Source organism: Pleurodeles waltl, chromosome 1_1 (assembly GCF_031143425.1).
Source record: "Pleurodeles waltl isolate 20211129_DDA chromosome 1_1, aPleWal1.hap1.20221129, whole genome shotgun sequence".
Classification (NCBI taxonomy): domain Eukaryota; kingdom Metazoa; phylum Chordata; class Amphibia; order Caudata; family Salamandridae; genus Pleurodeles; species Pleurodeles waltl.
The window spans coordinates 537640560-537667950 of NC_090436.1; the positions used below are offsets into that span (position 1 = coordinate 537640560).

Below are 27391 nucleotides of genomic sequence, written 5' to 3' on the forward strand. Positions count from 1 at the left end.
TTTTATAGCCTATGCCTCGCCATCTTTTGAGGTGCCCCCAGCTGCCAGTATCTTTTACATCTAAATGCATAGGTCAGGTCCCAATTTCAGAGTGATGTAACTAGATAATGTAGCCCTTACACTGATCAATGGAGAGCCAGCACTGGTAGGCCTAGCTCATAATCTTGGACGGGAGTAGTGGCACACAATCTGGTGTGAGGCAGTGTTCAGCAGATATCCACAGGTGGAACTGTCACTCCCACAAGACTATCTGCAATTCCAAACATGTGGAGTAATGCAGGCAAGGATGAAGCATTGCTTCCAGAAGAGCCACTTCTGTGTCACATGACAAGAAGATGCAGCTGTCTGCAGAGTATTAGCGAGCCAGCCATGGTCAGCCCAGCTACGAAGCTGAATCCAGAGCAGCAGCAGACAGCAGACAGTGAGGTAATATCATAGCAAAGGGACCCATACTTTTAAATATTTTTCAGTTTCTCCTGTTAGATTTAATTCATGGTAGTTACATTATACAAGACACGTAACTCACAAAGGTTAATATAAGCATGTATTTCTACTCACATGTATATTTATGCCTACACCTAGGTGTAACTCTCCACTTGTTTGCTATTCATCGTTTCCAAGTGAAGGTTTACACCAATGCCTCCACCCCCTAAAGATAGAGGTAGAAATTCCTACAGCAGTTTAGAGGTACTACTAGTACCTTTTCATCTGTTAGTAAGCTCTCCAGTACAGAGGTGAACATCTCCATATGAGAAAGTATAGGGAAAATTATTAAAGTTTATTCATTTTTTTAAAAACATTTTTGTTAGGCATGGCATTGTTAGGGTGGTCTTAGCCCAGATGTTTTGCTTTTTACCTCCTGTTTTCTTGCCGTATCTTTTGGTTGACCTTAGGACTCTGAGCACTTCACCACTACTAACTAGTGCTACTGTGCATGTGCTTCTCCCCTTAACATGGTAACATTGGTGTATTCATAATTGGCATATTTAATTTACCTGTACGTCCCCTGTAAAATAGTATACCATATACCCTGGATCTGTAACTTAAATGCTAATAGTCTTCCTGCTGCACTGGTTGTGCCCCCCCCAACACTTAAGTAGCCCTGTAACCATGTCTCAGACCTGCCACTGCAGGGCCTGCGTGTGCAGTTTCACTTCCACCTCGACTTGGCATTTAAAACCTCTTATCAAGTCTTAAACTCCTTGCCAAGCCTTCAACTTCCCTTTTCTTACATATGTCACCCCTTAGGTAGGCCCTAAGTAGCCCATAGGACAGGGTGCCATGTAAGTAAAAGGCAGGACATGTACTTTTAAGTTTTACATGTCCTGGTAATGAAAAACTCGTCGTTTTTTTATTACTGTGAGGCCTGCCCATCTCCTAGGTGGGGGGACCTGTGCACTTCAGAGAAACCTTTTGAAGCTATCCGCCACATCGAGGGCACTTTTGCGTCTCTGAACCCCTAAAAGAGTACACTTCTGGACTCAACAGAACTCTGCTGTAGTAAAAACTGCTGTGTTGCCTTGATCGCCACTCTGCTAGCATTGACTTGTCCCAGGAACTGCTGCTCTGCCTTGTTTTGCTGCCCTGCTGATCTGTGCCCTGCAGACAAAGAACCAAGAACTACCCCTGAGTGACTCCAAGCGCTTGCTGACTTGCCTCCTGTTCTCCCCGAGGTCTCAGGGACATCAGTTCTTCACCCACAGTGTTACTATATGTGAGAAATTGGAGTACCTACATTTTGACATACCACAAACCAGACTCATACATTTTACCAAAGCTGATACCGTCTAAAGTTTGTAGTGCAAAAGCCACTGTTTTGATTAATATTGAATTCCATTAACACCCTAACCCTCTAGCCTAAAACACTGTTTACCAAACAAGATCTCTGTTTATATTGTCCTTTGTTTTCCCTTTACTGTTTAATTATGAATTCAACAGTACATCTTTTAATAAAGACTTTTTAAACAGACCTTGATCAGTTAATTTAATTGTGTGTATATAATTGAATATTAATCTTATCGCATTATTCAGTCATCTTACTGGTAAAGCACTAAAGACCCAGGGCCAGATCTATTAACAAGAGGCACACCACAGCACACCCAACAAAGTTGGTGCGCTGTGTTGCGTCACGTGGAGAGAACAGGGCTGTCTCAAACAATAGTTCTGCTCTCAATGTACTGCTGCGGTTTGTGCTGCCAACACCAACGCAGTTACCCTTGTGTCATAGTCTAGGGTGTCTGCTTTGGGGTTGGGATGGTAGGATCACGTTTGTTACCTTCCTGCACAAAAACTATCCTTTAAAGTTGTTCTTCTTTGTATGCGTGCTGCAGAATGTAGGATACAAGCAAATAGGAAATAATGCGAAGAAATAAAGATATTTCTCCTTGTTTCACCAGCCTCAGGGAGCTGCAGGGTTTTTGCACATATACATGTCTACAAGCCTTTGTATATAAGGGTTTGTGCCAAAATCCATGGGTGAATGCATAAGAGCGCCAATGAACCACCCATAGAACGCTTTCCTTCCGTAAAGTAACACAAGGCAAGGGAACACATTTACTCCTTCACTTGTACTTTGTTATTGATGAATGCGCAGTGGCACACAAGCTCTCAGGAGGCACACTAAGGGGCCTATTTAGAAGCCCCTTGCGCCACACTAGCGTCATTTGTTTTACACTAATGTGGTGTTAAGGAGGCCATTTTCCTGGGCCATATTTATAAGCATACGTTGCGCCACTTTGTAAACCCTTGTGCTACATTATGCCTGCGCTAGGTATAATGTATGCCAGGGGGCGTTCCCACACAGGGAGGCCCAAAAAAATGGCATAGTGAAATTTACTAGATTTCTGGCGTCATTTTTTAAAATGACACACCAGTAATCTCCTATGGGTCTCCCTGTGCCTTGCTGGACTAGCGTCAAAAGTTTTGGTGCTAGTGCCGCAAAGGGCCACAATAGCACCAAAAATGTTGACACTATTGTGCGCCATGGTGCGCCGTATTGTAAATATGTCGTACCCATGATGCCATTAGGGGAGTGCAAGAAAAGTGGTGCATCAATGCCGATGCACCACATTCTTGTAAATATGTCCCTACATGTGGCAGCTAGAAAGAGGTGCATGCCAAGGGCACTTTTTAGGAGGGACACAGGATCCTAGATAATTCCTAGACATTCTCTCACAAGCTGGCACAGTCACACACTTTACCCAGCTGAAAGTGGCCCCTCCCCTCTTGGCATTAGCAGACCAGTGGCACAGCAACGAAGGACAAAACAATGGCAATCCTTTTTTTTCCACTGCTGTGCAGTGCTTAATTTTAGCTGGTGGTTGCAGGTCGGGATTCGCTTGGAGTCATTTTTGGGGACTGGCACCTATTTTTCCTCAACAAGTGTTTATCCAGGACAGAGAAAAACATGAAAGAGAGAAAGGAGGAGGAAGCAAAAGGCTGAAAAATAGTGTCAAAAGGAAAAAACTAGGGATTAAAAAGTACCTGCAAGAGCGAGATAAAGAGGCAGGGAATTTCTGGTGGTGAAGAGTCATGAGGTGAAAGTAAGGCTACACAGCCTTTGTATTCGGTACCTCAAACTTTATTAACGCTGGCCGGGGTCTTCTGAGCAAAACATTTGGTCCCAGCACTTATTAATTTACAACTTAAGTACTGTTACTCTGCAGTTTCCAGTTCAGACAACTCCACTGGCTACGGCACACATTTGTTTGTAATCCATCACACAGTCCACGTCTGCACCAGATACATTCAAAGAGGGTGCACCTGGTGCACTATATTGATGCAATACAGCCTAAATGTGCTTGAAAACGGCAGATGAATGGGGTGAGAAGACAAACAGGTTTCATATTAAAGAGCAAACTCTTTGACAGCCTCTGAAAGAATCTCTAAGCACTTAAAAAGACACATTGAAACATGAAATCCTGAAGGACATTTTAAAAGATTTAGAAAGATGTAGTGAGAAGAGAGATTTTTACTCAACTTTAGTGCTCCCTTAATTCCTTGAAGAAAACCTGCGAGAATCAATAGAGCAGGAGAGGAAATGCTTCGGGACAATGCAATGGACAGCAGGAAAAGAAGCAGGCAAGCTAATTTCATAGATAATGAAATGGTGAGAGCAGTACCACACAGTTGTTTCATGAAGTGTGGAACTTTAGAAAGCGTTCACCATGCCTTTAATCACCTCCAAGCAAGAGTGCCTATACACAACTTACAGTAAAAGATAGAGGGCGTGTTTTAAACATGACCTTTTATTAAAATAAAATGAGTAAATATAGGTGACAAAACTCTATTTGACCAACATTTACTATTTTCCGTGAATTAATGTCATTACAGTGGGTTACATGTGCAGATCTGTAACGTTCATTGAGGTAGTCTGTTCCCTTCAAAACTCCCAAGCCTTAGAGGTATCAGGAACGAGTCTATATTCATTTTATGTAAAATATATTTTTTTCACTAATGTAAAAATGCTTTCATGTGGAGAAGCACTTCTCCAAAACTCACATTAAATTTTGAGTTTTTGTCTTTTCTTTACCACCCAGAATCCAATTTACTAATTTTTAGGGTTGAGGGTTGAGCGCAAAACGCTCTGCCCCGGGTGTAATCTCTCTCTGGGCTTTTATATGCGCCCATGTCAAGCCCATCTGTTTGGGTGGTTTGTGGGCTTGCCTTTTAAAATTAGCTTGATTTACTTAGTGAAAGGCATGCATACTTCATGCCTATTCCGGTGTTTAGCCTGCCTCGAGCGCACCGGGCAACTACTGAAAACATACGTGGCTCCATGTTTTCCATATGGCTTCTGCACTTCTTTTTCTCTTTATTTGGTAGGCAGCACGATCTCGCTGGGCAGTAGTAGAGGGCCTTTCATGACAACGACCCTGTTACATGGATATTTGCACTTTCCCCGGTTGCATGGATAATTGCACTTTTGTCCATACATTTCACTGCGAGCGAACTTCTGTTTCTTTTTGTGTGTTTGCTTTGCGCTCCTGGTGGTCATCGGCTCTCTTATGTGAAATCGATCAGCTTTTCAGCATTCAACAGTGCTTTCAAGTTTTGTCACACTGAAGTAAAATTTAGAAAAATGTTTTGTGGCAGAGGCGCTGACAGAAGTGCATTTTCAGTGGGAATGAATATGGCTGAAGCAAGTGTAAATAAGGTGCAAGAACTTTAAGTGTTTGGCTCACTGCAGACAATAATGAAAGTTTTGAGATTAGAGCCCAGTGGCGCGATTCAACAAAACACAATTTAGAAAAATGCCCCATGGATATTTATACCTACAGTGTATTTGGTGTTCATGTTTGGAAGATCACCAAGAATTCTTCGAGTACTGCAGAAGCAGTTACAACTGCGTTATTAGATGTGGTTGCTCATGAGTTGTGTGCATGCACAAAAGCTTAGCAAATGTGATTGAACAGGGACTTTCTCCTGCCTTTGAAATGCATAAACCATTGACCATATACAGATCGGAAATGTTCCGTGCAAACGAATGGGAGATTCCACAGATTTGTCGGTGTTCGACAAATTTCCTGTCTTCCCACCCTAAAGGACCCATTCTCCTATCATGGAAACAGATTTACTTCACCCTAATATTTCACCATATTGATGTAATATTATGCAAGAATAAATGGATGTAGCAATGCACAAGCAAATTTGCACTCCTAAATCATGCAGTCTCTGCACATAAAGAACCGACTTTCCCACAATTGATGCAAAACCTTCCACTTTGCTTTATCCATTGGGAGAATGTATATTGTCACAAGCTTACAGAACAAGCAGTCGATGTACTAGGTTCTGCCTGTAAATCCTGTCCTCATTGTGTAAATCATGTTTTCTTTTGTAATTGCTAATAAATGTTATCGGAAGCTGCATGCAAGCATAGAATGCTTCACATCTCATCCAGACATTGCTTGTGACTATAAATGATCACAAACCTAAGCTCACATCAGTTAATACTGATGCTTAACAATGGACGTTTTTGTATTAAAGGAGACTATCACGGCTGCAAGCCTGGACCCGCTCGGCATCCGCGATAGCACAATTCCACCAGCATACAGACATTTGTTGGATGTAAGTACCTTGAGAATAAAGTCCTAGTCACCATGAAGTGATATCATGTCTCTTTTTCAAAAGTCTCTATTTTTAAATCACTGAAAAATGCATGTTCTCTTTCAGGGTAAAGAGCATGGCAAACCTCTGCCGCCACCAATGCCAGAAACTCCTGCGGTAAGTGTATCATGTCCAAAGTTTTTTCTTAGTGCGACTTGAATCGGAAGTCTAGAAGTACATAAGAGTGTGATTAGTGTGTAGGCAGTAAGAAAATAGTTACGCTAACTACATACATTCTTCAAAATTTTACACGCAAACCTATTTTCCCACTGCTGTTATTTACAAGCAGAAAGGCTTTTCATGGAGGATGCAGAGCTGTCACTGTTAATTCATATTCCTGAGCAGTTATCACACTTCTTCACGTTCAGTTGAGACCGTCACCCACCTGCAGCAGAGGAATGCTCAGGTTGTAGGCAGCAAGCCTTTATTCCTCCAAATGCAGTTTATTGTGTGACACAGAAATAGGAATGTGTGGTTATAGCGGTCACTCGCGTGTTCATCCTACGTAGTATGAAGCAAGAGAAAGCATTAGGGACGGTAGGCTTGGGTGTGCTGCTTAAGAAACACATTGTATCAATCAGTTAGTAATTGTATGTATTACGTTATATTTGAATTTATGTAGGCCATCAGGCCTCTGATGAGGTGCAGAAGTAAATCCGTAGACGAGTAACATACAACTATGTGATATGAAACTAAGGGTGTTTGTCTCTCATCAAGCCTGGTTGGGTATTGCTTTGATTCCTTGTGTGAGGATCAGAGTTGTGCTCTTATCATATTTAAATTTGAAGAAAGACCAAGTGTGATGTAGGACACTTAAGAGTTTGATGGTGCTGGAAGAATAGATAGAATCTGTATGTATGTTATGATCTATGGGAAGTGTTTGGTGTTGCACATATTCCACAGAAACTACTCAAACCACATGTCAACAAACACATAGCTGCCCCTATGCCTTGGTGTTAGAGAAATGTGGGAAAATGAAATCCTACAGATAAATACTATTTTTGGCATATGCTCGTTAAAGTACGCCCAGAAGGGAAAGAGAGCAACTCAAAGGACTTTGCATTATACAACTAGCAATATTAAATGTCTGATTGTGCTCCAGTGAAGCACCAGAGAAGCTACCCTTATGTGCAGCTGTACTATCTCTAATGAGTCCCCCAAGGGGTGGCAGGGAGCAACGCATTTGAATAGGCATTACACATCCAGGCAGTGGTGCTTCAACGATTTTCAAGTGAGCAATGCCCAATCAGCAGGAAAGAAGTAAAGGTGTGGTAGGGAGCCAGTGGTGCATTTTGGAACACATTGTGACAAATATATTAATATAGCGTGGTGTGGTAGTGCACTGCCATTTACATACAGCACAATTTTAATTGAAATATCTAGTACATTTCCACATGCGTGCAGTCTTTCTGAGGTTTGGGCTCTTTTCCCTTGGGTCGTGCTTTTTGGAGACCTGGGCTCCTGTGGCAAACCTAAACAAAAGAATAAAACAGCAGTCAAATACTGTTTTCTGTATCCAGTGAATGTTGCATGTCTACCATGTTTGTTGACATCAACAGGGTAGTCTTCTGAAAGAGAAAATATACTAGTAGACAGTCTTTGTTTTGTATATTTCCTTATTTATTCCATTTTCATTCCATCTTTTAAAGTAAATGTTTAGCCTTTTATCAGTGGCATGCACTGGGTGTTTCATGACAATGATATGGGATGCAGTGTTAATCTTCTACACAAAGATCACTTTACTTCTTCCGCTTTACTAGTACTTTTTATTCACTCTTTTTAAAGTATTTTGTTGTTCTTTGCTTTCTTTGCCGGAATCTTTCCTTCTCAGTGTTTATGAATGTTTGTATGTGTACGCAGTATTTGTATAGCACAAACCTAGCCAAAATGCAGCAGTGTCAGAGGCAAAGATACAGCCAGGAAGTGATTGCAAAGGCTGCTGGCCTCTGGGAGCAGGAATGAAATGTTACTGCTGGTGATGCAGTGTTTTTAAAGAGGTGGCTTCAGCACTCACTAAACTGGACCAGGGCTTTGACGAGCCTGATGGATATTTTTCTTTTTGTACTTCTTTGCCTCAAATGTGATGGTTTCCTGACGTGCATTCTTATCCCTCTTGCAGGCCATGAGCGATGCTGACCTTGCTGATGCATTCTCTATGGACTTTGTTAGCTCGGCATATACCAGTGTGCAGCCTGCTCTTCTAGGCCAAACTGAAGTAAATCCCTCCATTTTTAGCCAAACACAGCCAGTGCATGGCCGAAGAATAACTAACATTGAGTGTAGCATGGTGTGGTAAAGATTCTCCTTTAAACCCACTAACCATCACTGCTTCCATTTGTTGACTAGCTTTTCAAATCTGTCATCTCTGAAGACTCAGAGAACCAAAAATGGGGTAATTCATGGTGAGTGGAAGGAATGAAGTAACATTTCTAAAGCGCTTAGGTACCCAAAGGTATCCCGGCACTAAACCCTGCAGTAACCAAAGAGTGCTACGGTTTATGAGAATAGTTTTTGCGGAATAAAAGCCCTGTATCCCACTGTTTCCGAAATGAGACATGGTTATAATTTTAATAAGGGCCAAAAGAGGAGTGTTCCAGAAAGATGGTTTTGTGAGTTGCCATAAACCGGTCTCTGCCGGTAAGGCAATTAGCTCGACAGCTTCATCTTTAACAAGACAACGTGTTGCTCCAACACAGTGAAAGGCGAGTCAAAGAGAGTTTCTTTTCTTAATACTTGCAATAACATCCCACATTCCACCCAGCCTAGCACTGGCTTAGATGTTCAGGTAAACTATTTGGATTAAACAGTAGATAGTACTAGACATGCCAATGGCATGGAAGCATCTTCAACCAATGTCTAAAGAAACCCACTCATCATAAAATATGGAAAGAAATGCTTTTAACAAAATGCATGTTTTGGAAAAACCACCCTGCCATAGCACCATTGAAATGGATATGTATTAAACAGACTGTAACCGCATAACCTAGAGCACTATTGCTATTGCATTACATCCATAACGTTTTGAACAAGCATTTGCAAAGCCAATAGGCCTCACCTCTGGACCTACTGGCATTGCCAATGACTTTTTGCAATGCTGTACAGCATCGGGGGGTACACAAAATGCTTTTTCTAGTATAGTGCAACATCAGTAGACAAAAAAAAAAAGGAAAAAAAGGTGCGATGGCATAACCGGTCACTTCATTCTGCTGGGATACTCATGCATCACAGCACATTTGCGCACCATTGGAATGCGATGGTAGTCATTTTATTTGTTTTTTTTACTTAAACCAATCCATGGTAGCGGATGCTACTTGACTTAGAAAGTAAAGGAATAAAGCTTCTGCAGGAATGGAAAAAAAGACAGTCCATGGAGGAGTGGGTGTGGAGAGCAAGTTAATGAGGAGGAGAGGAAAAGCAATGCACGAGGGAGACAACGGCATATAAGGTGAGGGAGAGATCACCCTGGGGGAATGGGGAGAAACACGGGCTAGAGTGAGGGGGAGAAACATTTGAGCAAGCAAGCAGCACACAATGTTGACAGCAACATGAGAAGCACCTTAGGGGCACCGGGTAGAAGTGCAGGAGAGACAAGCATGGTGAACTGAGGTATGTGGAGTTAGTACATAAGGGAGACAAATGAAAAACACGTCTCTCATGGAGCGCTTAATAAAAAAGTAGCTCCCTAAAAATGAGGAGTGGAAGGAAACAAGTCGGCCAAATCTAGAGGATGGTAAAGAGGTTTGCTCCAGGGAAGGGACAAACACAAGATGGAGCAAGATGGACAAGGAAAGCTACCAAATAAGTAGCAAGCAGATGAGTGTAACAATAATGCTAGCCAGTGGTAAGCAATGGGCGGGCTTTAAGCCAGCTATACATTGTTGTTTAGCCCTCAATAGGCATTTTTCAATCAGATGCTGTCTGGTAGACTTGACCTTAAAAAGAATAGAGGATAGAAAGAAAAACGCATTGACAAAGTGAAGAATTAGCTCATCCTAAATGCACTTCTTTTACGCAGATGTCCACATGTTAGCAGGCAAAATGTTGTCACTCATAATGCAAATGAGACAATTGCTAAAGTGGGCTGCCCCATTGCCCCATTCTGTGGTGGACTGTTGCAAAATATGAATTAAGTTAAACAGACAAATAGATGAAAAGGCTTGACCAAACACCCCTCTGTGTATGTGTATATGTATATATTTTTTATTTATGAATGTTTTTCATTACATAAAATTGCTAAAGCTGTCTCTAGACAGAACATACGTGAATTCTGTTCTTCACCCTTAAAGCACACAAATATGAAACCAGTGTTAACCACTTCAAATCATCCTATTTATTTACTCTTCATTTAAGAATAACTATAATCATGTAACTATTGTAAAGTTGCATTTGTAGATTTGCCAGCTCGCCGTTCACTGACGTGCAGCCTGCACTTCCAGGCCAAACTGACGTAAACCTCTCAGTTTTCAGTCAAACACATCTATGGCATGTTTGAAGAACAATTAATGAGTGTAGCATGGTGTGACAAAAGTGCTTAATCAAAAGTACATACCTGCCTTGTTTCACCTCTGCTTCCATTTGTCAACTAGAGTTTCACATAGGGAATGTGTCTATTGGCCTTTGTGCTGCTAGCAATTATGCTCTGCCAGACATTGACCCCAGTAACTCCGGGAAGGCAGTTCCTCCGACATCCTCAACTTAGAAAAACAACTTGTTGCCCTGAGGTAGGAATAGAAGAAGCAAGTAAGGAAATGTATGCCCCTTTCTTTGTATACTTTGTGCCATGCACACCACCCCAGCCTGTGACACAAGTGGTAGATCTGGATACATGCCAGTGGCATGGAACCACCATCAAACTTTGCCTAAAGAGTTGCTTTTACTACAATGTGTCTTTTTAAAAAAAAATATCCTTCCCTGTCAGGATTCAAAAGTATGCTTATTTTACACTCTGTGGCCGCACAAACTATATTTTTATTGTATTTGGATTTAATGTTTTTTTAACAAAACTTGGAAAATTGACAGATTTTCCTTAGGGAATATTAAATATACCTGCAGCTGTCTACATCGGAATGCTGTAAACTAGTAGTGAAAGGCATAATACATAACTGACAAGTGAAGAGTAGAAGAATACTGACATAGTAAGTTGTAACTACTGTCACAAGTAAACCAACTAAGTGAGACACAGAACGCTACAAGCCAGCAGACTCTAGTGCCATGTAAGGTTTCTAACATTGCTAGGACTTCAGGGCAAGAGCACAAGACAACTGTGGTTCTGGAAAATACTTGACAGTACTGTGTTGCCACCTCTGCCAAGTGCCACATAGGTTTCTGTGCATATGTAGTAAAATTGCAGCCTACCCTTTGTAAGGTGGTATACAGGTCCCGGTAGAGAACAGCCAAGAAGATGTCCATGTTCGTAAAACATTCAGCCTTTATCTTTTATAGGTGTAGACAGGTTTTCATTTTCCTTAATACATATTATTATTAGTAGATAATGAGTAATCTCGGAGTAGACAGACTCACTGACGGTATCAAACAAAATGTATGTATATAATGAATACATCAGATGGTATGTACATGTCTATAGGCTGTATTTATGAATACGGATACTTGGCCCAAAATATTTCATACGTTTATTAGTAATTATATATAACCATGCCAGTGGATGCAACGTTTTATTACTTTGTTTTACCAATACCACAAGACTGTGCATTTCAAAGTAAAAGAATGTTGTGTGAATCACTGATCAGTGTCATTTTTATGACGACAACAAATGAGTAAAACGTCATAGCAACTGACGAGGAGCCGATAGGAAGAGGTGCATACCGGGTGAATGACTGGCAAGATCTGGGAAAGGTTCTCTGCAATCCAGTAGAGTATCCAAATAGTTCTGCTAAACTAACCCACGATAACATGATTTGCATAGAGTATCCCCCAGGATCTTATTTGTACAACTAATTCACTTTTGTATGTTTTTGCATGTTTTCCAGAGATTACCAACACCATTCTTATGTTTTACTTTTCCTTTGCACATTGTTTCTTGAAATATGTTCCCATCTTTGAATTTTATCTGTATTTGTATTGAGTGAGCACTTTGCCAACAAGATTACTTAGTGGCACCAGTAACGTGTCAGTGCATAATATAAGTATTTATTGCTAATGCAGAAGTACTGTTTTAACTGGGTGGCTTCTTTGAAGGGATTTATAATATTTTAGCTATTAATGGGCTTACTCTTTCACAGGCCCTCTTCCCCTGTGCGTTCCAATATTCTGTAGACATTTCAATAAAACTTGTCCCTTTATTCTGAAACAACTTAGGTAAGCTCTCAGCTATCCTATTTTGACATAACAATAACCTTGTTACTCATTTTATTGGATCTGCTGAGAATAACATGTAATGATTCTGAAACGACTGATCAATTCTCCTGATGATACAGAAAGCACGTAGGGCCAGCTTTATGAAACTTTCAGGCAGCGTAACGCAGAACGACATCTTGCTAGGTTGTGTGAAAGGGAAAGGGCAGGAATGCGATATGTCTAACAGTATGCAATGCATTCCTGTCCTTTTCTTGTACTGATACCCTTTTGGCTGCAGAGCACCAGTGCAGGCACCTTGCGCCGTGGTGCACGGGTGCCTGCATTGTTGGCAGGATGTTTTTGGGCAGGAAGGGGCACCTCCTGCACAAAAAAATCCTCGAGCCATTTCCCGATGCAGAGTGCAGCACACTAAGAAAGAGGAAACAATGAGGAGAAACAAAGATATTTCTCCTTGTTGCGCCTTCCCTAGGAAGGGGTAGCATTCTGACACATTTCCAGGTTTACCAGTTAGTAAATCTGTGAATGTGCCAAATCCAGGGAGGATGTGTAGGAACACACATGCTCCACCCATGATACTCCTTTTCATTACAGAGTGCCGCAAGGCAGCGACAAACACTGCCTTGTGTTACTCCAGATTTATCAGCCATGGAGTGCACGCAAGGTGGCCTTGCGTGGCATGATAAATCTCACTTAGGATTTGTGCCGCCCTTACACCGCCTTGTAAGAGCAACACAAAACCTTGATAAGTCTGGCCCTTAGCCTGAACCAAGTGCCATTTTGGAGTTCCAAAGCCTTCTGTGCTCAGTGTCCGCTATCAAGGGGTGTATGAGATTAGTGTGCTCCGAGAGAGGGAATACCTGAGAAAAACATGTAATGTGAAAGTGTCTTCCCAAGATGTTTGTGTTAATACATTGCATTGTGTGGATTAGCCTAGTGACAATGGTATTTTTAAGCGTGTAATTACACTTTATTTTTCTCCGAAAATGTGAATGAGTTGCCTTCTTATCACTCTTGCAGACCATGAGCGATGTTGACCTTGCTGATGCATTCTCAATGGACTTTGTTAGCTCGCCTTACCCTGGTGTAAAGCCAGCTGTTCCAGGCCAAACTGAAGTAAACCTCTCGATTTTTAACCAAACACGGCTGGTGCATGCTCGGAGAGTATTTAACACTGAGTGTAGCACGGTGTGGCAAAGGTGCTCAGTCAAAACCACTAACCTGCTTTGCTTCACCATTGCTTCCATTATCGGCTAGCATTGCAATTGCGCTGCTTCTGGTGGCCCCGGTGTCTACAAATGAGGTAGGTCTGTGAGCTGAACCTGCTGCCATGAGTCATCCCAGTGTGCCTTTGGAAGACTGTTATACCACAACCTGAGCTGTAGGGTGATAGCTTTTTGCTTAGACTAGGTAGTAATAGGCAAGTGAAATAGTGAGAAGTACACCGGTTTTGTAGAATTCCTGCCAAGCTTGCACAGAGTCCACCACAGTTTAGCTGCACCTCACATCCACATCTAAACAGGTTAAAACAAGAGAAAGCAATAGAAATATGCCAATGGCATGAAATCATCTTTAACACTATCTGAAGAAACCTGCTTTTGAAGTAGTGTAAAGGAAGAGCTGCTTGTTCCAAAATACGTGTTTTGTAAAAAAAAAAAAAAAAAATGCTCTCATGTCGGAATGTAAAACAATATTTATTTTACACATATGACCCCATAACCTACAAAATGTTTTAATTTGATTGCATACTTCCTATAAGTTTTGTTAAAGCGGCTGTATTTTCCTCAGGAAAAATGAAATATCACAGCCACCGGCAGTATACTGGAGTGCTGAAAACTAATAATGCCTGACATAATGCCTAACTTGACAAGAGAAGACTAGAAAAGTATTGAAATAGCATGCGATACCTATTTGCATAAGTAAGCTTAATGAGTGATATTTCTAATGCTATGGGTGCGTCTTTTCCAAAAACTATCCTACCTTGTCAGGATTCAAAAGTACATTTATTTTACACACTATTGCCGTATAACCAAGAGTATTATTGTTATTGGAATGTATACTATTCATAAAACTTGGAAGATTTGCAGATTTTCCTTAGGGAAAACTAAATATCACTGCAGCCGTCTGTACGTCGGAATGCTGAAAGCTACTACTGTAGGGCATAATATGTAACTAACCAGGGCAGAGTAGAAAATACTGAAATAGTGTGGTGTATCTACTGTCATAAGTAAACTTTGGAAGTGAGACGCCTAAAGGTACAAGAACTGAGCCATTAGAATTTACAGTCATGGGAGACTTGTTACTTTTGAAGTACCTTCAGGAAATGTCATGGATGTTGGAGAATACATTTTACCTCCTCCAAATACCAGGTAGATTTCGCAGCAGATGCAGAAAAATTGTAGCCTGCCTTCGTTAAGATGGTACCAAGGGCCAGGTAAACAAATGGGTATATCACATCTCAGTCGAGAATAATACTGTGTGACTATAATACAGACTCTCAAATTATTGTCAAGTTAATTGTAGATTTACTATTATTAGCTCGACATGACAGTATTTTGGAAGTCAATATTATAGTCACGGTATTTCTGTAGGCCTGCATTTTGACCGCAGTTTGGTAGTACCATACCATTTGTAATTTGTACCAGTAAAGCTTGCAAGGGCTGCAGTATTCATCTTTCCTAGATCATTAAAAAATTTTAATTAACAGGGTGAAAATCAACATTGATCAGGTATACTCTCATTGACATATTTTCTATTCAAGTGACACACACACACACACATATTCTCTATATATTTTGAATCTATTTCACATTAACTGCACCACTAGTGGACTAATATATATATATGAGTAAAGGCTAATGCCAGAGCACAAATGTATTGTTATTTATTGTTAGAAATGGGGTCTTTCGTTGGCAGACAGGTTACCCCCTGTCCAAGCAAGGACCCTCACTCTAGTCAGGGTAAAAGAGAATCACCCTCCGCTAACCCCTGCTTACCCCCTTGGTAGCTTGGCATGAGCAGTACGCTTAAATTCGAAGTGCTAGGGGTAAAGTATTTGTACCAACACACACAGTAACGTAATGAAAACACTACAAAATGACACAACACAGATTTAGAAAAATAGGAAATGTTTATCTAAACCAAAACAAGACCAAAACGACAAAAATCCACAATACACAAGTCAAGTTATCACTAAAAATGCAAAAAGAGTCTTCAAGTAATTTTAAACACACACTAACACTGTTAGCGTGAAAATGTACCTTGTGCGCGTCAAAAATAACCCTGCTCGGGCGAGTGTGCGTCAAAAAGGGCTTGCGATGCATTGGTTTCACTCACGAGCGAGTCCTTGCGTCGTTTTCCCTTTTGTCGGGCGCGTTGTTTCTTCTCTCCGCAGGAGAGTGATGCGTCGATCCGGTCAGCACTCTCGGGACCAGGCAGGCCTTGCGTCGTTTTTACATGCCCAGTGGTGTTTACGTCGGAAATCCAGCCGCACTATGATCCAAAAACCACGCAGCGTGGGTTGCGATCTCACCAGCCTCCGTCAGCGATGCTGTGCATCGTTTCTCCAGCCCCGGGCGTTGATCTTTTGGTCACATTGCAGGCGAGCGTTGTTTTTCAGCCGCGAAGCCGGCGGTGGATTGATTTTTCAGCCGCAGGTCGGAGTAGCATCGATCTTTTCCCCGCACTGCGTTCTGTGCGTGGATTTCTTCCTTTAGGCTGCCAGCTTCTCCTTTCAGGGTCCCAGGAATTGGATGGGCACCACTTGGCAGAGTAGGGGTCTCTCCAGAGACTCAAGGTGCTGGCAGAGAGAAGTCTTTGCTGTCCCTGAGACTTCAAACAACAGGAGGCAAGCTCTGAATCAAGCTCCTGGAGATCCTCACAAGAAGGAAAGCACACAAAGTCCAGTCCTTGCCCTCTTACTCTGGCAGAAGCAGTAACTGCAGGATAGCTCCACCAGGCACAGTTGCAGGCAGGGCAGATCTTCTTCCTCAGCTCTTCAGCTCTTCTCTAGGCAGAGGTTCCTCTTGGTTTCCAGAAGTGTTCTAAAGTCTGTGGTTTTGGGTGCCCTTCTTATACCAATTTTGCCCTTTTAAGTAGGCCTACTTCAAAGAAAAGTCTCTCTTGTTTGTGACATCCTGCCTTGCCCGGGCCAGGCCCCAGACACGCACCAGGGGGTTAGAGACTACATTGTGTGAGGGCAGGCACAGCCCTTTCAGGTGTAAGTGACCACTCCTCCCCTCCCTCCTAGCACAGATAGCTCATCAGGAAATGCAGACTACACCCCAGCGCTCTTTGTGTCACTATCTAATGTGAGGTGCAACCAGCCCAACTGTCAGACTGACCCAGACAGGCAATCCACTAACAGCCAGAGTCACAGAAATGGTTTAAGCAAGAAAATGCCCACTTTCTAAAAGTGTCATTTTCAAACACACAATCTTAAAATCAACTTTACTAAAAGATGTATTTTTAAATTGTGAGCTCAGAGACCCCAAACTCCACATGTCTGTCCACTTCCAAAGGGAATCTACACTTTAATCATATGTAAAGATAACCCCCATGTAAACCTATAAAAGGGACAGGCCTTGCAACAGTGAAAAACGAATTTAGCTATATTTCACTGTCAGGACATAGAAAACACAGTACTATATGTCCTACCTTAACCATACACTACCACCCTGTCCTTGGGGCTACGTAGGGCCTACCTTAGGGGTGCCTTACATGTACGAAAAAGGAAGGTTTAGGCCTAGCAAGTGGGTACACTTGCCAAGTCAAATTTACAGTTAAAACTGCACACACAGACACTGCAATGGCATGTCTGAGACATGATTACAGGGCTACGCATGTGGGTGGTACAACCAGTACTGCAGGCCCACTAGTAGCATTTGGTTTACAGGCCCTGGGCATCTCTAGTGCACTTTACTAGGGACTTACTAGTAATCAAATATGCCAATCATGGAAAAACCAATTAACCATACAATTTACACAGAGAGCATATGCACTTTAGCACTGGTTAGCAGTGGTAAAGTGCTCAGAGTTCAAAAGCCAACAGCAACAGGTCAGACAAAATAGGAGGCAGGGGGCAAAAAGATTGGGGATGACCCTGCCGTAAGAAAAAAAGTCCAACAGTTATCAATAATTTTATCCTACCTTGGTCAATGGATGCTGCTTTTTAGTACTATGTTTTGCTCCTCTTTATCTGAGCATTTCACTGAAAGAATCAAATTAATAAAAATGGATAGTGGTGAATGTGAAGCCAACAGAGAGTTGTTTGTATAGGGTATTGCTGAGGTTATGATCAATAATGATAAATATTGCAGTGGTGAGGTAAAAATATGCAGTTTAATACATTAACTGAGAATTATCTGCTACGTTATCATCATGATTCTTAAGTTTACACAATAGTTAAGTTCCACTGGGTCATATCTGTACAATAAGGCACAATTCATTTGCACAGGTTGTTTTTATGCATGTTGCACTGAAATTAAAGACACCATTTGTATATGCTGCTTTTTTCCTTGCATATCTTACTCTGCCTTTGAGTTTATCTCAGTTTTGCAATAGCATGTGTGCTTTGTCAACATAATGATTTAGTGCCTTTAGTTCTGCCTAGCCTTGTTTGAGATTAATGCTCTTTGTTTTCTGTTATATGATGCGTAGCAACCACTCGGCGAGGAGGATCTGGTTTCTGCCTTATCATCAGACTTCACCTGTTCTGCTCCCACCGATGCAAAAAAAGAAAAGCTTGATGAGGTAAAGAGATGTTCTGCTGTAAGGAAAGTAATTCATGTTTTTAACGCACATCTAAACAGCATTTGTTTAATAGCTCCGTATGGGGATTATGGCTGTTGTTTCCAATCACTGCAGACTAAACTTATGTATTCTCCCTCTGATCTGACTGTATAGTCTATTGCTGTCATTATTCCCTCACGTGATGTGGTAGACGAAAGGAGACCGCCCAGTGCTTGCAGCTGTAGTCCTCATGTTGTCCCCAACTCGGATTCATCAACTCTCAGAACTCTTTAACAGAAGTGTTCAGGGAATAATCCAGGGATCTTGAGCATTGAGTTGGTTCTGAGGGTCGGAATGTCCTAGTGTGTGTGTATTTCAGTCACATCTTAACATAGCACCTGGGACAGCTTGCACCCTGGCATCTTGTCGAGTGAAAAGCATCCAGACATCTGGACTACACGTGGTCTTCCTAGCATTGCAGCGGTGGCACTCCTGATCTCTTTCCACATGCTTACGAGCTACTTCAAAACAGTCAGGACCAAACTTTAGCAATTGAAATCCCCTGGCTGTGCTGCACTGCTGGTTATTAAATCAATAGTTTCTAAAGTGCTACCCATGTGATACCTTCGCCATCTTCCCAGCAGCAGACTCCGTGCTGCCGAAGGACAGGAAAATACCGTTCCGAAGTTTCCAATTCCTCTGAGATCCTGCTATTCTGTTCTCTCAAAGTTTGTGTCTCCAGCTTGCTCTCCACAACCAGGTATCTTGTGTTGGTACATACTTTACCCCACACTGACACAGGCAAGCTTTATCATCTTCTGCTCCTTCCTAGTTTCAGATCTTTGCACATCTCCAAGTCCACGAGGTAAGCAGTGTAACAGCTTCATTGACTTGGCTCACAAGTCAAACACTCCTAATGGAGGAGAAGTAGGGAGTGATGGATACCAAGGACCCCAAACTTGATTCTGCCTCCTGCCCTACCTATGTGTCATGAAATGTCCACTTAAAAAAGATAATTATTTATCCACTTGTAAATGCGCCCGGTGTAAATGAGAATTATTTTAATGTCAACTTGCAAAAGTAGGGTGTGAAATGCTTCCATTTCCAAATCTCTCTGGGCTCCTCCTGGCATTGCACTTAGTGTTTTAATCATATTATCGTTGCTTGCTTATTTTTAATCAGATGACTACACTTGCACTTATGCCTTCAGCTGTCTACCTATGTATTTCCTGCCAGTTGTATTTAGCAATGTTAATTCTCCTTAGTGTTTGGGCAAAGTTACAAATGCATTCAAAAGGATACTGCAGAATGACTACTTTAAATACTCCAAAATGCATTTGGAAACAGTTCTCCAAGTGTTATAATAAATTGAAGATTATGTTGCCCCCTTATCTAGCATTCTCACAATTCTTTGGAAGAAGAAAACCAGATTAGACTGACATCATTTATTGTTTGTCTCCTCTCAGGACCAATCTCAGTACTGAGCTGGTTGAATGGCCACTCTGAGTAAAATATGCTAATGCTAGTATAATTTACTGAACAAATCAACATAGTACTGTCATTAGCCATCTGAGAAACGGGGCTTTAGTAGGTACAAGAAAAAGTCATGTGTGTTGCCGCAGTCTGTGTTCCATTAAAAAACAAATAATATTGTTATAGAGATGTGACAACTACCACTGCTACTACTGGTTGAAGCAATACTGACATGTCCAAGTATTACAATAAAACAGTACAGAGAAATGAAAAGAGAGCACCAGACAAAACCGAGCAAGAAACCTAATTACACAGGAAGAATCCAAACTATCAATAAACAGAGATGTTAAACACTAAAGGAAGAACAGACTGCAAACAGCGTGGGGCACAGAATAGGGAGAGACAAAGAAAATGGCAGGGGCAGATCTTGCTAACTAAACAAAGCTAACTTCAATCTGGAATCTCAGGAACCAAGGGATAGTCCAAAAGGGAAGTACAGAGTACCAGCAGAGATTGCTTAAGGAAAACAATGTCTTCCAGGGTAGTTAAAAATAGGCAAGGAAGCAAGGAAAACACTGCAGATTAATGTAATAATGCTTGTGGATAAAAGAAGAGAGTACCGCCAGCCATAAGCTTTGAATGGGCACCAGGTTAGTGCAAGGACAAAGTGATCTCATACTGCAGAAGTGGGCCCTGCCGTCATTCATTTGCAGTAGGGTTAGTAATAAAGCACAATCTTTTTAAGAGTTACTTTGGTGAGGAAACAAGTACACAAAGTACACAAAGTCAAATGAAAAGGGCACAAAGAGCTGTCGGAACAGAGAGCCCTGTTAAGTTCCTGCAGAGACTCGGCACTAGTATGTATTCACAATGATGCAAAGTCTGAAAGAAAAACTCAAAACAGTGCTTTTACAACACTAGCTTTGGTAGCAGCATTCTTAATTAATTTATTGGAATTGCATGTGCACCTGGGTTAGAAGGGTGCCTCCCTTTCCAGCCGTGAATCTCATTGGGTGCTTCTTCGGCGTGGCTCTAAAGTTCTTTGGAATTTCAAATCCCTGAGTGTTCTGTGTTTTGGTAGATGTAATTTATTTTGCATAATGATAGAACCAGAGTGTTAAACAGTTGTATTTTACAGTGCTGTCGTTAATATAAGCTCAGAGCAATGTCTTTTGTGAGCTGCAGTGTCTGGCTCTATGTGGCCGGATCTAAAAGGTTTCATGGAGTTCAGTGTAATTCTGCATTCACTGCAACAGTGCACTGTGTGAGATGGACGGGAGTTGATGAAACATTAGGAGTTATAGTGAATTTGAGGACATGCTGTCTCGTCAGCATAGGCGGGCATTTGCCACTGGGTAGTTATAATCAGCCTTACCTTCCATTGACAAGGCATTTATTGGATTGCCCCCCCGTGGGTGGATATGCACTAATATTTCTTGGTTAGTGTAGTCCGATAAGGTCCTGCATGGCAAATTATGTCCCGCTCCATGCAGAGGAAATAAATTTAGGGTTTGGGTTGGAAAATATGTTATTTCCCATTTCAGCTCTCATAGGAATTGTGCTCACACCTAGAACCAAAAATGTTGAACAGATTTAAACCAGAGAGAGTTATAGTTAGGCCCATGTTTCCATAGAAAAAGCGTTTTTTGACTTGCCTATATCTTCGGCACTGTTTGATATATCTTCATGAAATTTTCCAAAACAAAGTGTGCCATGATTCTTGGTGTGCACAAAAAGCTTCAGGGTGATCCGTCAAGCGGGGACCGAGAAAAGGGGGAGAGGTAAAAAAAAGATGTGGTTCCCATGTGAATTCCCATAGGAACTTTAGACATTACTTCACCCTGAGCCACTGGATAGAATTACTCCAAATTTGGCAGAAAGCTAGCTTTCAGTACACCAATTACACTTTTGCCTATTTGGTGTAAATCCATTCTGTAGTTTTGGAGATATTAAAGGGAAAATAAATGTGTACAACTCTGACCGCAATGACTTCACGAAAAAAGATGAGCTTGCGCAGTGAGTCACACTAAAAAAAATGTGGAAAAAGGAAAAGGGGCCAAGGTAGGAACACCCTGACCCCTTAGCTCTGGTGGTGGAATCCCTGAGGGACCACCCATGGGCTAAAAATATATTTTTTTAAATTGCTGTGAATTCGCCAATTTCACGGCAATTTTTTTTTTTAAAACATGAGCTCTGGCACTTGTTTCAGTGAGGCCCCTGGGTGTGCCAGGTCTCGTGGGTATTTACATTTTTTTTTTTTTTAGAGCCCCTAAAGCCCCAGTGACCTCCACCTCAACAGGTCTTTAAAAATGAACGGGGGGGCATCCCCGCTGCAGACCGAGGGACCGCCACCTCCCTAGGGCATTGCTGAATTTGTGTGCAAGGTGAGGGGAGCAGAGCCCTCCTGCAGCCCTGTGGGAATGCTGGCTCCCTGTAGGGGGGCTCCCAGGTCACATGGCCGCCCTCCCTCCCCAAAAAAGTAATTCATAATTAGTCATTGTCTCTGGGATGGGATCTCCAGGTGCATGATTGGCCTGTGGGAGGGGCAGCATGGCCCCCCTTCTCTTAAACAAAAAATTAAGCCAGGCCTCTGGGATAGGGTCCCCAGGGCCGAGATCAGCCTGGGGGGTGGGGGCGGGGTGGGGGCGGGGTGGAAGTGCAGCACAGCACCCCTCCTCAAAATTTTTTTTTAATGTTTAGCCTGGGCTCTAGAAGATGGAGTCCCTGGAGCCGAGATTAACCTGGGGAAAGGGGACGCGGGCCCCCCTCCCCTGAAAAAAGAAATGTTTAGGCTGGGCCCCGGGGAGTGCGGTGTTGGGGGGGGGGGGTCATGTGGGTTTGGGTTATTATAGGTTATTATACCTAGCACCCCCACAGGGCCTAGGTGCATGCCAGGCCCTCCAGCCAACCCTTGCTGTGCACGGGCAAAGGCTGTGTGCAGGGTTGGGTTGTGACCCTGCGTCCAACCCCCACTGCACACGGCCAAAGGCTGTGCACAGCGCGGGGATGGGTTGGGTTCTTATTGGGGTTGGCCACAGGCCAGGCTCTGCGCCCAACCGCTGCTGCACACGGCCAAAGGCCTTGCACAGTGGTGGTTGGATTAATGTATAATAATGAATATTACTTTACGTTAAAAAAGCCATAGAAATTCACTGAATAACCAAAGGTTACAGTAACATTATAGTTAAGAAATAGAATTAACAAAAGCCTTAGAAATTCCATGAACGTGATAGTTACTCATACAAAACCATAGAAATTCGGCAGTTAAAGTTAGAGTTCTTTCAAGTAACTATAACTCACGCCCTAGGGAAACTATAACTTGCACCCTCGCCATGCACTGCTAATTAGCTCAGATATTACAGCAGTCATGACAACTTCTATAACGACCTTAAAACTATAAATGGAACATTACCAGTAAAATGTTTGAATGTATCAATACATATCAAGATATAACTTTTGTGCATATGTATACCTTATATATATATATATATATATATAAATAAATAAATACACACACACACACACACATACACACCTTTAAAGTGGAGTAAAGTTTACTTTCCCATATATTTGGACTCTCAACCTTTGGGAAATCGAAGGGAAAAAATAGTGTGGCTAAAGTAAATATGTAATGAGTTGCTTAAAGAATAAAGAGTAGACAGGACAATTCATAAAACCCCCAGCATATGGATGCATGGAAATGTCAACATTACATTGTTACCTTGTAGCTAAGTGTATGTACTAAAGACTGACGAAAAACACATTTTATTCACATAAGGTATGCAGTTTACAGGGTATTAACTCTTAAATTACTATGCAGTTGGGCCTTAGACTATCAATATAGTGTCTGAATATTTATAACATTTAAAATATGTTTCATCTTTCATTACTTAATGTAATGGTCAGTTGTTTTCTAATTGTTTTAATTCTTTATTTCTTAATACATGTAGTCGTTTTTTATTTTTATTTTCATTGCATCATTACCAGTGAGTAATTATCTGCCATTTCTGCCCACTTAATATAGAAAAAATCATAGTTTGAAGGCATAAGCCTACCAATATTACAATATCACTTATAAACTTGCCACTATTGCAATATAATTTTGCCTTCCAGCTACTGATTTTATTACCTTCTTTTTGTTATTCATAGTATTATTTGGGGCATTATGTTTTTATTGTGCATGGTTATTTACAAAACTGTGTCAGTGTTACTGTTAGCACAAATGAGCGATACAGACCAGAAGTGCTGTTGCTACACGTTGTTAAAACTGAATGTTAACATCTCATATTCACATTCTATCATAATTGGCATTCTTTCCTTTTCATTTTCTAGGAGAAAATGGATGACAGTGCTTTAGATGAGCTAATGGGTACACTTGAAGGGCCTGGAGAAACAATTCCAGAGTCTCCAGTATACACTGGCCCAATAGTTACGGTAAATATTGCATGTAATGCTAAGGAGCAGTCCCATTATAAATATTGTGAGTTAATCCTGTTTGCTTCCACAGATTTTTTTAGTGAGCTTCATTATTTGCTTTGCATTGTTGTACTAAAGATGGAATGAAAATGGGAGAATTTTTAAATATTACCTTAGCATGTGTAATAGGCATGGTACTCCAAAATGATGAGTGACCAGATGAGTGAGTTAAGAAAGCTTTTATTTTCCAGAAAAAGTGTCCCAGCCATCCATCCACCTCAGTGCTCCAGCCCAGTGATTCACAAACTTTTTAGAACCAAGACTCACTTTTTAATACTAAAAACGTTCATGGCCCCCTAGAATTAATGGACATGAGACACACAATTTTTTAATCTAACTAAAAGCATTGTGTAGTACAGCATTGTCCTTTACACATAGAACATCTTCCATCGAAATGGTCACTGAATTTGCACACACATATACATTTTTATTGATAAATCTATATTGCACACATATGATAAACTTGTGAAAATTGGGTTTCAGTGAGTATTTATTATTTGTGCATTCTGATCGTTTTAAAGCCTTGGACCCGATTTAGATTTCAGTGGATGTGTTACTCTGTCACAATGGGGACAGATATCCTGTCTTCCGAAATATTAATACATCATTTCCTATGTGATTTATACTTCGGGGGATGGGATACCTGTCACCGTTGGGACGGAGTAACCCGTTCGCCAAAATCTAAATCAGGCCCTTTGTTTCCATCACACTTCAGAATTACAAAAAGCGCTTCATTTTTGCTTTCTTTACTGCTGTATGTGTACAGTTCATTTACAGATATTTATATTTGTTGTGTGTTAAAATGATATGGCATCTTACAGCCTTCCCTTTCACATGTCATGTACTCCAGTAAGATTGTCACATAATTCATTTTACTTTTTTTTTTCTCCGACTACAGAGCGAGAGGATTTTGTAGACATCTGTTCTCATGTTAAAAGAATAAGTCGCAGCTTGCCAGAAGACAGAAGCCATAGCCTGACATTTGCAACACAGTAGGCTGATGGACAGAGTACTGAACTTTTCAAACACTCACCCCCAGTCACAGATCCTTTTGTACTGCAAATGTCTCCCTAAGTGGCCAGGGTTTGCCCAGACATGGGCCCCTTGCTCCCGGTGCCACTGGTTTCAAGCTAACCTGGCTGATGAGAGGTGATACCCTGAAACCGGATTCCGGGATGCTTGTTTCTAGTCCAGGGAGGACCTAGCCTGGCAGTTGAGGCAGGACTGTTCCCATGGGGATCAGGGTCAAGACTGATTTGCATATGGCTGGGCCCAAAGTGTGGTGGAATGGTGAGCAAAAGACTTATGGATTTAACCCAGATCTGTGAGTAGGGGTGAGTGCTTGAAAAGTTTCAGCACTCTATTCATCAGTCTTTTGTGTTGCTAAAGTCACTCTAAGTGGCCAAGGTATGCCTAAACATGGGTCCCTTGCTCGCTGTGCCACTGGATTGAAATTAGCCTGGCTGATGAGGGGTGGGACCCGGAAACCGGATTCAGGATGCTAGTTTTTGGTCCAGGGAGGACCTGGCAGTTTGGGCTGGACTGTTCCCATGGCGAGCAGGTCCAAGACTGATTTGCATATGGCTGGGGCCAAACTGGGATGGCATGGTGAGCAAAAGAACAATAGATTTAACCCAGATCTGTGACTTGGGGTGAGTGCTTGAAAAGTTTCGACACTCCGTCCATCATCCTTTTGTGTTGCTATAGCCTGACGTTTGACCTCTGTTTTTAAGCACAGTAAATGTGACAAGATAAATGCAGAATTAAGACATGTTTTATTGCTTGGACTTTCCCGACCTACAAAAAAAAAAGCTTGCAACCAAGCAGTGGGTCACAACCCAGAGTTCGGCAAACATGGCTCTAATCCCTTCTCCACCACCAAGCTCCCTTACCTTACACTCTGTTCTAGATCTTCACTTCCCACTCACATTACATTGATTTACACATAGCAAGTCCAACATCTCCCCCTGTACAATGTACAACACAATGTTCAACCTTAAAAAAATAACAAAAAGAAGCACAAGAAATATATTCTGATGTAAACATAGAACAGGAGGAAATCACAAGTAAATTTTTATATAAACCATTGCAAACAAATATAAAAAGCAAGGGTTGCTCTCAAACAAAAATATCTATGTACAGAGTCCAATATAAACGTGCTCAAGAGTTGCATATATATATCTATATATATATGCATAATCACATTCTATGAACATCAAAATATTTAGGGGTTTTCTTCATTCTGCTATTTTTCTGTAGGCCTCTACCTGATCCCTGTCACTAAGGACATCTCTTTTATTCTCTTTCACAGCATACTATTTCCCTCTCACATATTCAACACAATTCTCACACCGCTTGAACATACAAATTCTGTTCGATTCCATACCTGTGATTCCTGTCTTAACTACGTTTTTGTAGCAATTTGGTCATCTTTTTTTCTAGTTCTGAAAAACTTGGACTCGTGTTTACTGGTTGAGGGTCTCTTGATCTTAACCAAACCACCAACCTCCACCACTGTTCTCTTAACAGCCTTCTTATCATTAAACCATGCCTTCCTTTCTCTTCCTTTATCTATTTCTCTCTTCCTCCACTCCATGGCTGTTACATTCACACGTGTACACTTCTGATTCACCCACAATTGTGAAACAAGTGATTTAGCCTTCCTTCGCCTAAACTATTCAACTGCTGTTCTCTTAGTGACAGAATGTGGAGTTAACTTGTATATCCCTGCCCTTCTAGCTACTTCCTCTTTCAAAACTATCATTGTTTTTGACGAACTGATTAGCCTCCCCTCCACCGCTAAGCTACCTTACATACCATTCTAGAGCTTCCCTCCCCACTCACATTCCACTGGCTTTCATATGGCAAACCCAGTTCAAGAGATCACAACATATATTTGCCTTCTTCCATTGTCAACAGAACTCAGAATATCCAATGCAATGTCACTTAATGGAGTCATTGGTCACTGCCTGATCATCATGGGATGAACACTGCATACAGTCTCTGGCCGTTCTTTCAACAAAAAGACCCATTCCCAGACACCAATAAGATAATTTCAATCTCTCCTTTGTCTTTGACATATCCTAGTGCTCCTCAAGTGCTAAATTAATCAACCCTTCTCTGAAGGATATGAGTAGAACCAATCCAGGACCTCTGTTTAACAGACCAATTTTTCAAGTAATTCATCCTTTACAATTCAAACTTTCCTGCATTCTTCACTGCCATCATCCTTCTTCTTCCATCCTTTATTGACAAAAGTTTAGATCTCTTGCAGAATTTTATCCTCCTCTATCCC

At 41.5% G+C, this 27391-nt stretch overlaps 1 protein-coding gene across 13 annotated transcripts in view; it reads left to right on the top strand.

The window, feature by feature from the left end:
* The window catches only part of CAST (calpastatin), a 513209-nt gene that overhangs the window by 274328 nt on the left and 211490 nt on the right, over positions 1-27391 (top strand). For 6 of the 13 annotated variants that reach the window (XM_069225757.1, XM_069225767.1, XM_069225775.1 and 3 more), the window contains 6 exons: positions 5986-6066; positions 6172-6222; positions 8225-8320; positions 13438-13533; positions 18076-18168; positions 23953-24054. In XM_069225757.1, coding sequence (XP_069081858.1) covers positions 5986-6066; positions 6172-6222; positions 8225-8320; positions 13438-13533; positions 18076-18168; positions 23953-24054 — 519 coding nt within the window. The remainder of the gene's footprint in view (positions 1-5985; positions 6067-6171; positions 6223-8224; positions 8321-13437; positions 13534-18075; positions 18169-23952; positions 24055-27391) is intronic. The other 7 variants (XM_069225792.1, XM_069225801.1, XM_069225849.1 and 4 more) reach the window with 3 other exon arrangements.